Source organism: Rattus norvegicus, chromosome 10 (assembly GCF_021556685.1).
Source record: "Rattus norvegicus strain SHRSP/BbbUtx chromosome 10, alternate assembly SHRSP_T2T, whole genome shotgun sequence".
NCBI classification, from domain to species: Eukaryota; Metazoa; Chordata; class Mammalia; order Rodentia; family Muridae; genus Rattus; species Rattus norvegicus.
The window spans coordinates 111,041,083-111,057,247 of NC_141543.1; the positions used below are offsets into that span (position 1 = coordinate 111,041,083).

The following is a 16,165-nucleotide window of genomic DNA, read 5'->3' on the forward strand; positions in this document are numbered from 1 at the left end:
TGGTAGGATGATGCTAGCCTTCCTTGTCAAGGGTGCCTTAGCTTTGCTGCAGCCAGTCCCCTGTTGTCACTTGAGTCATTTCTGCTTTTTATATAGTAAGGTGCTTTGATAAGCATTGATTCTATTCTCTGCCTAGTTATTTCTGGGTGTGTGAGCGAGTGAGTTGAGCGTGTGTGTGTGTGTGTGTGTGTGTGTGTGTGTGTGTGTGTGTATGTATGTGTGTGTACTTGTGTGTTTTGTGGGGCTCTGAGGACAACTTCTGGTAGTGGTCCTTCCGTGTTGAGGTGGTGTCTCTGTTTTTCTCTCAGTGTGCATGCCCAGGGGGCCAGCCCATGATTATCTGGGCATTCTCCTGTGTGTACATCCCATCTCTTTGCAGATTGCAGCGCTCGGATTACAGATGCCTGGGCTGTGTGTCTGGTTTTTTACAGTTATTTGAACTCAGGTCCTCATACCTGCACAGCAAGCACTTTCACACCCAAGCTTCTCTCTCACCCCCTGCCTTGCTGTCTCTAACAAGCAGAGCTGCTGGGGAGAAGGCTCTGATGGGCCTACATAGACCAAAAATGACATTGTATTTCCACACAGGGGCCTCCTTTCTGGCACAAGAAAAACTTACAGAAGTTCCGTAGAAAATTTAAGATTCAAGGCATCAAATCTATACTTTTTTCCTTCCTTCCTTCCTTTCCCCCCTTCTTTTCTTTCTTTCCCTCATACTGGAGAGGGAACCCTGGGCTCTGCCCCAGGTGCTTATGTACCATACTAGTAGGCGTAATTCAACATCACAGTGCACAGCATTGTAACGTCACATCAGATGTTCTATTGTTCTGGTTCATTTTTCCCCCTCACTCCATCTGGGGAGGCTGATAGGACTTCTACGTACATCCAATAATGGTTTATTCCTCAGTGATGGTGGTGGCAAGTATTTCAGAGGGTAGATGGGGTTTGAACTGTAGTTTGAGGAAAGCCCTCAGCCAGTCTACTTCCAGTTATGCTGTATGAATCTCATGAGAATAGCTCCACTGTCTCTCCTTATGGTGTCGTGTGTGTGTGTGTGTGTGTGTGTGTGTGTGTGTGTGTGTAAAAGTCTGTGTGTGCGTGCATGTATGTGTTCGTGCATGCATACAAGTGCATGTGTAAGTTTACATATCCGTGGTAAGGATGTGATAGTGGCCATCCAGTGGTGGCCATGTGGGGCTAAGAGGCAAGACAGCTCTTGGCTGGCCACAGTGACAGGGATGAGCCAGTTACTCTGGGCATTTGGGTCTCAGTTTCTGCCACTGAATCCACACAACACTTGATGCTCTGTTCAGTTCAGCCCCTGATTTGGTACAGGATGGAGAGAGCCCCTCGTGGTCTAGAGGGAATCCTCCAGTAGTCGGCCTACTCCTTGACTTTTGTTTTCCAGGAAGCACGACAACCCTTAAAATCAGACCCTCTGCTCTATCTTACTTTATGTCAGTGCCGACCGCTGCGGTCTCACCCTGCCTTGTGTTGTCTTTCCTCAGGAGCCAGGCTCTCCAGTTAATGCAGAATAGGATGGCCCTGCTGCATGTAGATGAGTACCTTTTCCGCTCCTGGTTCAGCTTGGTCCCTCTTGAAAGCTTATCTTCCTACTTGGAGAACTCCGAAGAATACCTGAGTCACATGCCCACTCGGGTCCTGGACTGCTTTCAAGGGATTTCATACCGCCTTCGAGGACTAGGGAAGATCTCAAAACAAAACATAGAGGTGGGTTGTGGGGACAGGTTAGCAAGTGCTGGCTTAGTAAGAACAGGTTAACTGCTACAGGGCCGGGAGCTCTCAGTGGTAGAGTGCTCACCTCATGAGTAAAAGCCAGGGTCTCATCCTCAGCACCACAACCAAAAGAAAGAAAGAGGGGTGGCGAGCAGGGTGAATACACACACACACACACACACACACACACACACACACACACACTCACATACACACACTCACATACACACACTCACATACACACACTCACATACACACTCACACACACACTCACATACACACTCACACACATACACACTCGTATACACACACTCATACACACACTAACATGCACCCACACTCACGTACACACACACAGACACACTCACATGCACACACACACACACACAGATACACACACACATGAGAGGGGAGGTAAATCTACTCAGATGTAATGATGTTGGTTTAGCTAGGGGTGGTGATGTTTCTTAAGGGCAAAGGTTGGTTTGCCTGAGTTTATCAATAGCTTTTAAAACTTCTATCATAATTTCTTTAAACAGTTGTGCTGGGTGGAACTATAAGCCAGGGTGGGTGTGAACTGAGATACACAGAGAGAATTGCATGTGTTGGGCTAGGGCGATGGTTCATTTGGTAGAGTGCTTGGCACACAAGCATGAGGATTTGAATGACTGGAACCACATCGAAACCCAGGGCATGGTGGCCTGCACTTTTGCAGTGGGCAGATCCTTGCTTACTAGCCAGCCCCACTTAGCTGGTGATTTCCAAGCCAGTGAAAGACATCTCTGAGTCAAGTGGATGGTTTCTGAGTAAACACACACACACACACCGCGCACGCACACACACACACACACACACACACACACACACACGTGAGGCAGAAGAGTAGCTGTTTTGAATTAGTGCTCTGTGTGTGCAGAGGCCTTTTCTTGGCTCAATCTCCAGATGCAGCAACGTCAAGGTTACACCTTCCATTCCCTTCTCTTCACTGTCTTAGGATGTCAAGAAAGTCTTTAAAATTCTGATGTACCTTGTGGACATGTATCAGGACAGGTAAGTAGGGAGGCCGAGGGCAGCCTTGTCCACAAAGCTCTGGAAGGGAGGAATGGTGGCTGTCCACACTGGCCATAGCTTCCCGAACACATGCGGCGTCACTGGGGAGATTGCAAACCAACACCACGCTTTCCGAGCTCTGAAGTGCTGCGTGTCTAGCTCTGGCTGATGACATTTCGCCACTGCTCCATTTGCTGTATGTCCCTTCACTGTCCTTATCTGAGTCCTGGGTTCCATTGGGAGGCAGTCAGATTGGAGAAGTCGAATGTGACTGCGTTCCTCACTGTTCCCCTGGCTCTGACAGGGACCTAGCAGAGGCAGCTGGAGGAAGGGTGTGTTCTCCCTCACTGTTGGAGGGCTGCAGTCCACACCGGTGGGGAAGCCCTGGCAGAGGAGCAGGAAGTAGGGTTCAAATTGCATTGCAAATCAGGAAGTGGGGTGTCTCAGTCAGGTTTCTATTCCTGCACAAACGTGACCAAGAAGCAAGTTGGGGAGGAAAGGGTTTATTCAGCTTACACTTCCACATTGCTGGTCATCACCAAAGGAAGTCAGAACTGGAACAGGGCAGGAAGCAGGAGCTGATGCAGAGGGCATGGGGTGATGTAACTTACTGGCTTGCTCAGCTTGCGTTCTTATACATCCAGGACCACCAGCCCAAGGATGGCACCACCCACAAGGGTCTCAGTCCTTCCCCCTTAATCACTCATTGAGAAAATGCCTTATAGCTGGATCTCATGGAGGCATTTCCTCAAGGGGGCTCCTTTCTCTGTGGTAACTCCAGCTTGTGTCAAGTTGACACAGAACCAGCCAGTACATGGGGAGAGACCAGTGCTGACCAGTGCTGATGCTCAGACCTTTTTCTGCTTTGACTCCAGTCTGCAGCTGCCAGGAGGTGGAGGCACAGGCAGTTGTCCTGCTGGGACCCAGCCTTTGGGTCCTCTGCTAGTGTAGCAAGTGCTCTTGACTGCTGAGCCCTTTCTCCAGCCCCACCCCCTTTGTCCTTTTGCAGACTAAGGCTTGAACCCAGGCACACCAGGCATGCTGGGCAGTTAAACCCCTGCTTGCCCCAAACACAAACATAGTAAACGTGAGCCTGAGCCTGTAGGGCTGGGAGACACCCCATACACAGGACTTGTGTTTTTTTATTAGTTTAACCCTTTTCCTCTCCCCCACCTTTTCTCCTTTCTCAACCGTTTCAGTGATTCCTCTGTCCTTTTCTTGTGTAGGATCTTTGAGGAGAGCCTGCCACAGATCTACTTGACTGAGTGTGCAGACCTCCATGAAACTGTCTGCAGCATCACTGCTGACAGACAATTCTACCAGACTCCTGCCCTGTCTGCTGAGCTTGTCTGTGCAGTGCTTCAGCTCAGTCCTCCAGAGGTGAGTGGGACTTGTCTGACACAGTTTCGGAGGCGTGGGCTTCCGGTAACCCTGATTTGAAAGGGAACCTGGGCTGACTCAGCCATGAGGGAGGTGGTCGAGGCCCTGCTCCAGCTGAGCTCTCTCTGGGTTGGAGGCGGTACTGGGGCTTGGGTTGGAGGGAGAGAAGGAGGCTATAAGTAGACAGGGCTTCTGATGTCTAAGGACACGCTAAAGAACTGGAGCAGGATGTCACCGATAGCTGGGTACTTCTTTCCCGCTGTTGACAGAAATCACTGGGGACCTTCCTACCCCTGAGCACAGGGGAGCAGAGTCGGCCTCCCTTGAGGTGGTCCAGCGCACCTGCCCCTGTGCCTTCATCAGCTGGCAGCGCTCTGGCCCCTCATTCTCTGTGCTTGCCGGACAGAGCTGCATTCCATATCTGCCACCCCAGATCTCTGTACCTCTCTTTGATTTTGGTCCTTCTAATCCCCTCCAGTCACCTTGTGCAGTTGAGATAGTGTTCCCTCATGTTTGTGTGTCTTTCGCCCGTCTCAGTCTATGCGCCTCCATTTGAAATGCTAGAGGACTATTTCACTGACTCTTCACAAACACAACTCTGACTTCATCAATGGGAGATAATTAAATGTATATTTTAAAGTTATTCCTTCTGTTTTTTTCTTTTCAAAATTTGCATTGCATGTGTGTATGTGTCTGTGCATGCATATGCATGAGACAGAGACACAGAGACCACACCATGGCATGGGTCTGGAAGTCAGGACTACTTGTAAGAGTCAGTTTTCTCCTTTCATCATGTGGTTCTAGGGATCAGATCAGGTCATCAGGATTGACAGTGACTATAGATTTTGTAATCTCTCTCATGTGTCCACAGCATACTGAAGAGGGGCTGGTTGCAAAATCTTATGAAGACTTGGTGAGGACCACCCTCCAGGAGGCCCTGAACACCACGAGAAAGTGGCTGCGTACCGTGTTTAAAAGCCCCATGCTCTCTAGAAACTTTGCCGCCGTCCAACTTTCCTATCCCGATGAGATGGCGGTAAGCCTTCCTGGGAGCCACAAAGCTGCCAAAGGCACATAGGTGTGAACGGAAGGGACTGGGGACCATCACCACCAACCCAAGAGCTGTCATCATGGCCTGAACTCTAGCCAGGGATTTCCTTCTGTGAAGAAGGGACATTGACAACCCACAGCCACATGGGAAGTGTGGCCGGGCCTGGCTGGGCCTGGTCCCCTTGCCATGAGGTGATGGGGATACAGTGTCAGGAGGTTGCCTAACCTGGGCGGTGGGAGGTGATGTTGGGGCTGTGATCTAGGTGTGTGACATTGAAATGATGGGGAGGACAGAAAGGACACTCTTCTGTGGGGAAACAGCCAGAGGTACCTGTGGAGAAGCTGAGAGGCTACAGTCCTGCAGAGGGCTTGGGTTTGGGCGATGTGGTTGGCAGTTGCTGCGCTCATCACCAGGAAGGGTTACAGAATCCCGTGGTGCTTGCAGTTAACCCGACAGTCACAAGTATGAAAGGCTGCCCTGAGACGGCAAGAGAAAGCTTACAGAAAAGGTAGAAAATGTAGAGACCCCTTACACAAATCCTGGAGTTCAGGTTTTAGTTAGTTTTTCAGTCCTGACACTTGGGTAAGATGTGGCCAAGGACAGGACTCAGGTAGAGCCCTGTGGTTCTCTCGGCAGCAATATGTAAGGCAAAAGTTACTCTGCACTTTGAAGAGAATACACTGGAGGCTTTCTGATGTCTAATTCTGCATCCCTGCATAAGTGGGGCAAGCTCATCTGTACTTGAAATGTATATATTTAGAGTAGGTAGGCAAAGTAAGATTTTGTTTTGGATTTTTTGTTTGTTTATTCTGCTAGTGACGGTTTTTTGTTTTTTTCTTTTAAGTCCTAACTGTCCTGGAATTTGCTATGTAGTCTGGGTTGGCCTTAAACTCACAGAGATCCTCCTGCCTCTGCTTCCCCAGTGCTGGGACTAAAGGTGTGTGCCGTCACGCCCAGTGGTTTGTATTCTTCTATGGAAGAATAGTGACTTAAGTCATAGCAGAAACCAGCTCTGTAGCCAGTTGTAAAAAGCCATTCAGCAGGATTCAGCAGGATTCAGCAGGATTCAGCAGGATTCAGCAGGATTCAGCAGGATTCAGCAGGATTCAGCAGGATTCAGCAGGATTCAGCAGGATTCAGCAGGAACACTGAAGGCAGGAGCCAGGTCATCAGGCCAGGAACTTGCTGCAGATGACATTTTAGTCCCGGAAGGGAAGAACACTAATAGAGGGAATGGCACACAAATTCTGCACAGACGGGCCTGGAAAGCACAGTGTTTTTAAGAACCACTTAGAGCAGGCTGGGTCAGCAGCACCCTGAGCTCCTTAGTCAGACAGCTGTGGGGCGGTGTGCATAGTTGGCCATTGAGGACATACAGGTACAGTTTCATGTGGTTCATTGTAGTTACACTTCTTCCAAAGAAATTGTAATCATGCTCTTCGATCCCACTCTCGAGGAAGGAAGCGTTTCTTCATGCCCCTGTGCCTGTCTCAAACTCTTCAGAAGGAGCATAACGGGGAGACTCTTTCTAAACAAAGAGAGGTGACACGCTGGCAGGGTGGTGGTGGCCCTGAACTGTCACATGAGTCAGAGTGCTGTCCTGACACACCGCTGACACAGTTCATCGGTGACAGTGAGGAGCTGGGAGCCCTGTTGTTCTCGAGGCCTGGGTCTCTTAGCCCTTAATACTGCTATAGCATGCACCATCCTTTCCTCTCAAGACAGGTCTTCCTGTGGTGTCCAAGTCAGCCTCGAACTCCTGAACTCCAGTAATCTTCTTCCACTTCCCACGTACCCAGGACCACAGGTCAGCACCACTGTACCTGGCTGTCAATCTGCTTCACCTTTCTACCCTGTGGTTGTTGCTCTTTAATTTTGCAGGTATGGCGACGGTTGGTGGGGATCAACTTCCCTGAGAAGTATGGCTGGAAGGGGCCACTGCTAGGAGACATGGAAGGGAGGCTCAAACAGGTACCTGAGGTCGGGGCACTCTTCCTGGAGATGAACGACCGTAGAGGGGGCCAGTAACCTAAGTACACAATAGTTGTGAGGGGTGCACTTGAGCATCAAGGCTGATGGTGGTGAGGCAGGGGGTCAGCCATGACTTTTGACCTGTGTTTCTGGTTTGGCCACTGTCTTTTGACCTCAGAAGAATGTCAAAGTTCTTGTGCGATGCCCTTAGAAGATTAGGGACAGCATTTTGTCATGATGGGGATCCTACTCCTAAACAAGGAGGTCCCCTTGCAGATACTGTACTGGGCAGTTAATAGAAACAACAACAGTGGAGGGACACACACACACACACACACACACCCCTTCTTCAGTGTGAATGAAGGCTTCTGACATGGAAGATTGGTTTTATGTGACATGGATGTTTTAGCCAAAACTGTCAAGCAGCAGATATTAGGAAAACAGAAGTACAGGGAAATGGCTTATATTTTAAAATTTACCTATTTTTACAAGCTCCAGTGCTGGCAGGGTTTTGTTTTGTTTTTTTTTTTTTTCCGAAGAGTGGGACAAAGGGCTTAAATTTTGGGTTTCTGGGATGGTCTCACTCTATTCTAGGCTGGCTTCAAGGTCCCAGCAAGTCCTCCTGCGGTGGCTCTCAAGTGCTGGGATGACAGGCACAAGGCAGCCACTATCTATGCCTTGCTACAGAAGCTATTTTCTTTTTGTTCCTCAGCTTGTGGACACGCTTAGTGTGTGCACAGAGGCAGTGAAGACGTGGGCGTTCCCCTGGGATGTTGTAGTGAGGTACCCAATAGCCCTTGTACCACTCACAGCCCTCACATCCCCTCCTTATCTGCAGGAGTCACCCCGTTTGCAGATCTCCTTCTTCTGCAGCAGTCATTGTTGTGATGAGGGACCCCATGACAGCGTGGCAAGGAGTATCGAGAAGTGTGTCATCGAAGCTGTGAGCTCTGTCTGCCAGGTCACTAGCCTTTCCTGCATGGGTTTACAGGGGTTTCTGATATGGCCTGCCAATGGCTGCTTAACCCTGCTTGTTCTGAGACCCCATGGGGTCCGCTCACCCTCCTTTGTGTCCAGAGCCATATGTACGCTGAGATCCGGTGTTCTCATCCAACTGCTTGAGAAATAGCATGGTTTTCCTGTTCTCTGGGCTGTTAGATGCCACGCAAAACCACAGCTGCTAGGCTGGATGTGTTGGCATGTGCCTTTCATCCAAATATTTGGGAAAGAGAAACAGGTGGGTACCTGAGATCGAAACCAGCCTTGTCTATGTAGCCCTGGTCAGGCTCATCAGGGCAACATGGTGAGACTTTGAATCTTGAAACAAACAAAATGCTCCCCGGCAGCTTACACAGGCCTTTCCCCAGCCATCTCCCCGGCTGAGCCTCCATTACACCCTTGTGGGCAGTGCTGAGGGGCTGCGTTACTTTGATAATTCTTGCTTCTGCGGTGGTGGAGAAGAGGCAAGGCCGTGTCTGTGAGCAGCAGCTTGCTGAGCTGCTCCCTGTCACTTCTGTAGTTTTAGCTCCGCTGAGGCCCTTCATCATCTACTTGAGTTCCTCCTGCCCAGGGCACCTTGTCAAAACCCTGCTGGCCGAGTGTGAGGAGAGGGCTCCAAGAAATGGTGTGCTTTCTACTTAACAGTTGAGTGTTTCTGCATGCGTGCATTTGTGTGCATGTGTTCATGCATGTGCACGCGTGCCAGCCATGGCATACATACATGCATGGAGATCAGAAGATATTTTTTGGTGGCTAGTTCTCTCCTTCCACCTTGTGGGAGCCAAAGTATGAACTCATGTTGTTAGGTTTGGCGTCAGGCACTTTTACTCACTGAGCCACCTCTCTGGCCTGCACTTTATTTCTATTCTATATTTGTGCGTCGGTGGTGCTGAGCATTGAACCAGGGCATTACACACAGTAGGCAAGCATTTAGCCATTCCTTTATCCCCCCAGTGAGCAGTTCTCCTATTGAGGCTCTGTGTACCACTTTGAGTAGATTTAAGAAATCATTGAAAACTTTAAAAAGAAAATTAGGGGTTGGGAATTTTAGCTCAGTGGTAGAGTGCTTGCCTAGCAAGTGCAAGGCCCTGGGTTCGGTCCCCAGCTCCTAAAAAAAAAAGAAGAAAAAAAAAAAGAAAAAAGAAGAAAATAATATATTATAAAAAGGTGGCAATTAAAACACAAACAACCACAAAAGCACACACTGAAGTTAACCAGCTCCAGAGAGTGTGGAACTCAGCTAACTTGTCTGCAGTCAGAGCGGAACGGCACGGACGCCTTGGAGCTTCCACTGGATCGTGCACTTCCTCAGTGCACTTTTTCTGTGTGTACTCACCACCACAAATGAAAAACCCACCACAGACCCTGAACTGGAAAGACGTTCTGTCCTCAGAACCAGGAAGACAGCTGCCTTCATATTCGCTTCCGTAACTTGTCCATCACCTACAGTCACTCCTCTAAGGATAACTTCTGAAGAAATTATTTTTTAAGATAAGGTCTCACTTAGCTTGGGCTTGACCTTGCATTTTTTGTATAGCCTCAGCTGGCCTATAACTTCTACTTTCCAAATGCTAGGATTACCATACCCCGTTTTCATGTTTCTCTTATTTCAAAACAAACTACTAAGACATTACTGTCTCCTTTTCTTACTCTTTTTTTTTATAGTCTCAGACCAGTGTCCTTGAAGGGCTCTCCTGTCAAGATTTGCAGAAATTTGGTACCCTCTTGTCTGCTGTGATAACCAAGTCATGGCCTGTGCACAATGGGGAGCTGGTGTCTGATGTGGATGAGATCTTCAAATACCTGCTCAAGTGGCCAGATGTGAGGCAGCTCTTCAAACTGTGTGGTATGTTCTGGTGTCTGTGGGGAGCTTGGCGAGGGTGGTGTACTCCTGACCTCGACATTCAGCTGATATGCTGATAAGGAAGAATGGAGGGACCCGGACAGGCATGGGCATCCTGCCAGATGAGGAGGACAAAAGGCAGGATTCTCTGAGTGCTACTGCACACCAGCCGCCATGCTGCCTCCCCGATAGCCCTTCTGAAGGCCTCAGGTTCCCAATGAAGGGATATGAGGTGCAGAGTACAGATGACTGGCTGCTCTGTACGCAGCATTACGAGCTACGGTTGGGCTGGGGAGATGGCTCTGCAGGTGGAACACCTGCTGCGGTAACAGGTGGCTGGGGAGATGGCTCTGCAGGTGAAACACCTGCTGCGGTAACAGGTGGCTGGATGGCACTCAGGTACCTGCAGTAGCTCCAGTACTGCAGGGTGGAGACAGAAGGATTCCCGAGGCTGGCCAGCTACTGGCCGGGCTTCAGGTTCACTGGAGACTCTGGTTACTGTTTCTGGACTGCCTGTACATGTATGCACATTTAATGAACGCACATGCATACACATGTATGCACTAAACAAACCCAGGTGGCCTTCAGAACATTGACTATGAGAGCAGTGATTTCATCAACAGAACGGGAAGTCCCACCTGATCCTCACAGGGGTCATAGATCCCAAGTGTTATTTATGCCTTCCCCTGAAGGCTCTTTGTGCATCTCGTGTGGGCTGCTCTGTTTAGATCTTGTAGTGGTAATGTGCTGGGTTTAGCACTGAAGGTCCAGGTCAGATTGTAATTCTCAGTTTTGCCGGATCTTGGACAGAGAGCCCCTCAAGGCTTGGGAGGTATGAGGCAAAAATGTGTGACTGCTTAGGTAGGTGCTGTAGGCATTTGCTGACAGCTTGAGAGTATCAAGTGCGTGCGTGCGTGCGTGCGTGCATGCGTGCGTCCGTGCGTGCAATTGATAGGTTTTCTAGAAAAATTCATCGGAAAACATAGTTCCCACACAGCTTCCCCAGCACCCATGCGCTGCTGTTCACATAGGGACACATGTGATGTGTCCTTTATCACACTCAAGTTGGGGTTCGTAGGGTTCTCTGGGTCGGCATGTTTGGTGCAGCACAGTGTCACAGTAAACTCCTTGTGCCAAGGACCTGTGGTCCTCTTTATTCTCTCTCCTATAGTTTATGTTTTGTAGAATATCCCACTCTTGAAAACGTATGACACTTGTCGACTTAGAGACAGACTCTTCCTAGACAGGACTCTGTGTTTGAAGCTCCTCCCTGTCTGCGTGTTGCTTGACAGCTGAGTTCTGTTTTTATCACGGAGCTGCCACAGTTTCTTGATCTGTCCATCTGCTGAAGAGCATCTCAGTTGTTTCAGGCTTTTTGTTGGTTTATTTTCTTTTTCCGAGACTGACTCTCACTATGTAGTCTTGGCTGGTCTATGGAGAACTGGCTGGTTTTGAACTCAGATCCGCCTGCTTATACTTCCAGAGTGCACGGGATCCACCATGCCCAGTTTTTTTCATGGATTTAAAGTGGGGATAAGGGTTCTTGGTATTTGATGACACAGATTAACAAGATTATTTTTATTTATTTATTTAATTTTTAATAGTTGATTTACTTATTTGAGATAGGGTTTTTCTATGTCACAGCTCTGGTATTCTGGAACTCACTTTGTAGACCAGGCTGGCCTTGAAATCCCAGAGATCTGCCTGCCTCTGCCTCCCGAGTGCTGGGATTAAAGGTGTGTGCCAGCGCACACAACCGGGCATGATCTTTTAATACAAATCTGATCATAGCAGGAAAGAGATTTTCTGGGAGTTAAAAGTAAATGTATTTAAAATCTTGTCATCTAAATTGATTGTAAGTTTCACAGTGATGGTGGGGAGCATGGTGGTCCAGGATGTACCTAGAACCTGTAGCCGTGCACCAATCAAATGTTGTCACACTGGAAACTGCCTGAGCGCTGCTGTAGCAGGTGGAGTTATTAGGGATCCCTGGTGGGAACTGATCGGTCAGGAGACCCAGGCTCTGAACTATGCACCCTCCCTCTGATCAGGAACCAATGAAAACATCACCAACCACATCACGAAGGAAGGCAGGCGGCTGATGGTCACTGCTGAGTCTGTGTTCCAGAAGGTTGCAGGGGAACTTGAAAATGGCACCATTGTGGTTGGACAGCTGGAGTTGATCCTAGAGTACAAGAGTCAGTTTCTTGGTATCTGGGACATAAGTAAGTATCACACTGAGATAGCCTCAGCCTGCTGAGAAGGGAAAGAGGGAGAGAGCTTGGGCACACCATGTTGCGGACAGGGGATGGGATGTTTCTGGGCTCCATAACTGCCAGCAGCTCTTACTGGAGAGCCGAGAAGCTTAATCTGAGGAGTATCATGAGAGAGCAGTGGGGTGGAGGCAGCAAGAGCCTATTCTGCCACTCTCTTCATCGACTGGCTGAGGGGAGTCTTCCTGGTCCCTCCTCATTGCCCTGACCACGGAGAAAGTTCAGAGAGAGGCAGCAGATTACATGGAAGACATACAGGGTTGTGTGAGCTGTCAAGTTACTTTTCAGATAGTCAGAGGCTGCAGTTCCAAGAGAAGGTCTATGATATGAAGGGCTTGCTGGACAGGAGAAAGGACGATCTGTTCTTCCTCAAGCGAGAGAAGAGATACGTGGAGAGCCTCCTGACGCAGCTTGGGAGAGTGAAACACTTCGTGCAAGGTGGGCCCCAGGAGTGGCACTAAAGACTAAGGGTCTTTTCAGGGTGAAGGGTGGAGGAAGGCACAGTGAGGGCAGAGTAGAGGCAGAGTTGGGGCGGGGTGGGGAGCTGCTTTAAAACAATAATCTTTAATTTCCGTGTGTGTGTGTGTGTGTGTGTGTACGTGTACTTGGGTGCATGTGCATGTGGAGGCCCAGGGTAGATACTGGGAATCTTTCTTGAGCCCTCTTTCACCATATTCAACGAGAAAGGGCCTCTCAATCAAACCCAGGGCTTGCTGTGTCTAGCCTTGCTAGCCAGTTTGCTCTGAGGATTCCTCTATCCCTGCTTCCCCAGGGTGGAATTACAGCCAGGCTGCTATGCCCACCCAAGGTTTATATGGGTTCTGGGTCTCAGATTCTTTTTTAAATCTGAGTTCACTTGCATTCGCCAGAGGGAATCAGCATGACTTCTGAGTTCACTGACATGCTTGCAAGCATCCCTCCAACGTTCCCATCTAGAACTCTCTGTTGATTTCCCACCAGGGGAAGTGATTCTCCCAAGATGGGGAGCATCATCATGGCTAGATCAGTCAGGGAGCTCTAGGCTTTCTTTTATCCTTTAGGCGTCCCCTGGGCCTCTTCCCTTGTACATCCCCAACCTCTTCCTCTGACTCTGTTTGTCAGACATGTTATCTACCTTGCTGAGGAGGAGACAGAGGACCTGAGGTGAGGTCTGAGTCATTGCGTGTCTGGGAATGTCTGCTGTAGTTCTAGGTGCCTGGCTAGGAGGAGAGGGCACCACGTAGGTCACTGCCCTAGGAACCGAATGTTGCTTCTGCTTATCTCTCATGCTGCTGGGAAGCCTGGGGGCAGACCTGGTGACTGATCCTTTGTGTATGACACATATTTGCCCATACTAGATGCAATGTAGATCAGGTTATCCTCAAATTCACAGAGATCCACCTGCTTCTGCCTCCTGAGTGCTGGGATTAAAGGTGTGGCCACCTCAGCCAGCCAGTTTCTGACTTTTAAGGTATAGTTTCTATTTTACAATTAGTGTGGTCTTTAGAAGGGAGAGAGAAAAGGTTCACGTTTTCCAACTGACCTTTTTGTCCAGTTGTATACCCAGTTTCCTTGTGAAAACTGACAAAGCCAAGGTGGAGGAGAGGTGGTCTGCAGGGAAATGACCCTGGCGGTTGTATTTCTTTTCTTAGAGAAGCATCTAGAGAAAGAACCAGGGCTGTGTATCAGTAGCAGAGCACTTGCCTAGTGTTTCCAGGCAGCGGGAGCTGTCCCCAGTGCTGAAAAGCAAACTCTAGTTCTGCCCACCCTGGCACATGGCCACAATCCTGGCAATTTGGAGGATAATATGCCTACATATCCAGACTTTGTCCATTCCCTCACTAAGAAAGAGAAGTGAAGCCAGCTGCTGGTGGTGGCACAGGCCTTTAACCCCAGTGCCAGGGGACAGGCACTGCTCTCTCTGTTTCACTGTCTCAAAAAGAGGTGTGTGTATGAGAGAGAGATAGGGAAGGGGGTGGTGGGGAGGGAGGGAAAGAGAGAGAAAGGACAAAATACAAGAAAGTGAAGTAAAATGCTCCTGTGATGAGAAATTTAACCACCACCCTTTAATTCTGGTTTCTATAGTGGAGCTTGGAAACATCGAAAGGATCCACTCTCAAGACCTCAGCAATAAGAAACTAAATGAAGCTGTGATTAAGCCCCCCAATTCCTCATTCTCCAACAGGAAGACACATTACTACCTGAGCCCTGATATCCTAGAAATGGCAAGCAAGCTAGACTCTCTGAAAGACAGCCATGTCTTCCAGGATTTCTGGCATGAGACAGCAGAGTTGCTGAGTAATGATACTCTGGATCAGGACCGCAGAGAGTTGAAGCTTTCGCTTCCAGACGTCGTCGACCACCTGTACTACCCTTGTTATGAGAAATTCTACAAGCTCTACATGAATCTGAGATCAGGAGAGATCACCTTTGCTGATGTTGATGTCATCTTCAGAGACTTTAAAGATAAATATGACGAACTGAATGTTGATCTTAAATTCATGTGCACTCTGGACCCCCAGGACAGAAAAGGTTGGATCTCACAGCGTGTTAGGCAGATCAAAGAATACCATACCCTGTATCAGGCTGTCAGCTCTGCCAAGGTCATCGTGCAGGTCCGAAGAGCTTTGGGCGTGACCGGTGACTTCAGTGTTCTTAACCCGTTGTTAAACTTTGTAAGTTGTTTGCTGGCTTTCGAGAGGGGTAAGGATCTCCCCAAGGGAGGGGAGCTTCTGGGTTGAGTTGGGTGGGGCTTCTGGCTTGGCAGTGTGGCTTGGGGTGGTGTTTAAGCAGTTAGGAGCAGCAAAGCTCTCATTTTTTTTTTTTTTTTTTTTTTTGCTCACCTGTATGGGGGCTTTGCTCCATCTTTCTTCCTGAGTAAGGTGATAGCTTATGGGTTTCATGGGGATTGGCAACCCAAGAAGAGGCCATGCTCTGCTATATTATGTTTGAGAGTATAGTTATTTCTCCTGCTTCCAAACTGTTCTTTGTGTCTCTTCTTGCTCTCTTTCAAATTCATGGCCTCCTTTTCCGTGTTCTTTAATAAGGTCATAAAAACACAGAAGGCATTTGTTCCAGATGTAATTGTATCAGCTCTAGGCAGCAGCAGCAGCAGCAGCAGCAGCAGCAGCAGCAGCAGCAGCAGCAGCAGCAGCAGCAGCAGCAACACATCACCCAGCAGAGCTGGGATGAGAGGTCTTTTGTCTCTATTTTGAGACAGAGTCTAGCTATGTAGTATGGCAGTCCTGGCTGTTGCTATGTAGACCAGTGTGGCAGCTGGCCTTAAACTCACAGAGATCCACTTGCCTCTGCCTTCAGACAAGTGCTGAAATAAGAGGCATGGGTCACCATGGCTGCCTTTGGGGCTGATCAGTAAAATAGGGGAAAAATATATGTGTATATATATTGTTTTAGTTAGGGTTTTACTGCTGTGAACAGACACCATGACCAAGGCAACTCGTATAAGGACAACATTTAATTGGGGCTGGCTTACAGGTTCAGAGGTTCAGTCCATTATTATCAAGACGGGAGCATGGCAGCACCCAGGCAGGCATGGTGCAGGGGGAGTTGAGTTCTACATCTTCACCCGGAGGAAGCCAGGAACAAACTAAGCATCCTCAGGCAGCTAGGAGGAGGGTCTCCAAGTTCACCCCCACAGTGATACACTTCCTCCCAGAAGGCCACACCTTCTAATAGTGCCAATCCCTGGGCCAAGCATTTGCAAACCATCACACACACACACACACACACACACACACACACACACACCTACATCTATATCTATATCTACCTACCTATCCATCCATCCATCCTTCCATCCATTCATCCGTATATATATCCTATCTATATATACAGAGAGAGGGAGAGGGAGAAAGAGAGAGG

At 48.9% G+C, this 16,165-nt stretch overlaps 1 protein-coding gene across 4 annotated transcripts in view; it reads left to right on the top strand.

Annotated features, from left to right (window-relative positions):
* The window catches only part of Rnf213 (ring finger protein 213), a 99,506-nt gene that overhangs the window by 27,371 nt on the left and 55,970 nt on the right, over positions 1–16,165 (top strand). For all 4 annotated transcript variants that reach the window (XM_087572566.1, XM_087572567.1, XM_087572569.1 and 1 more), the window contains 10 exon segments: positions 1,509–1,731; positions 2,732–2,787; positions 4,014–4,167; positions 5,039–5,203; positions 7,100–7,189; positions 8,028–8,150; positions 9,854–10,034; positions 12,083–12,256; positions 12,593–12,742; positions 14,369–14,958. In XM_087572566.1, coding sequence (XP_087428692.1) covers positions 1,509–1,731; positions 2,732–2,787; positions 4,014–4,167; positions 5,039–5,203; positions 7,100–7,189; positions 8,028–8,150; positions 9,854–10,034; positions 12,083–12,256; positions 12,593–12,742; positions 14,369–14,958 — 1,906 coding nt within the window.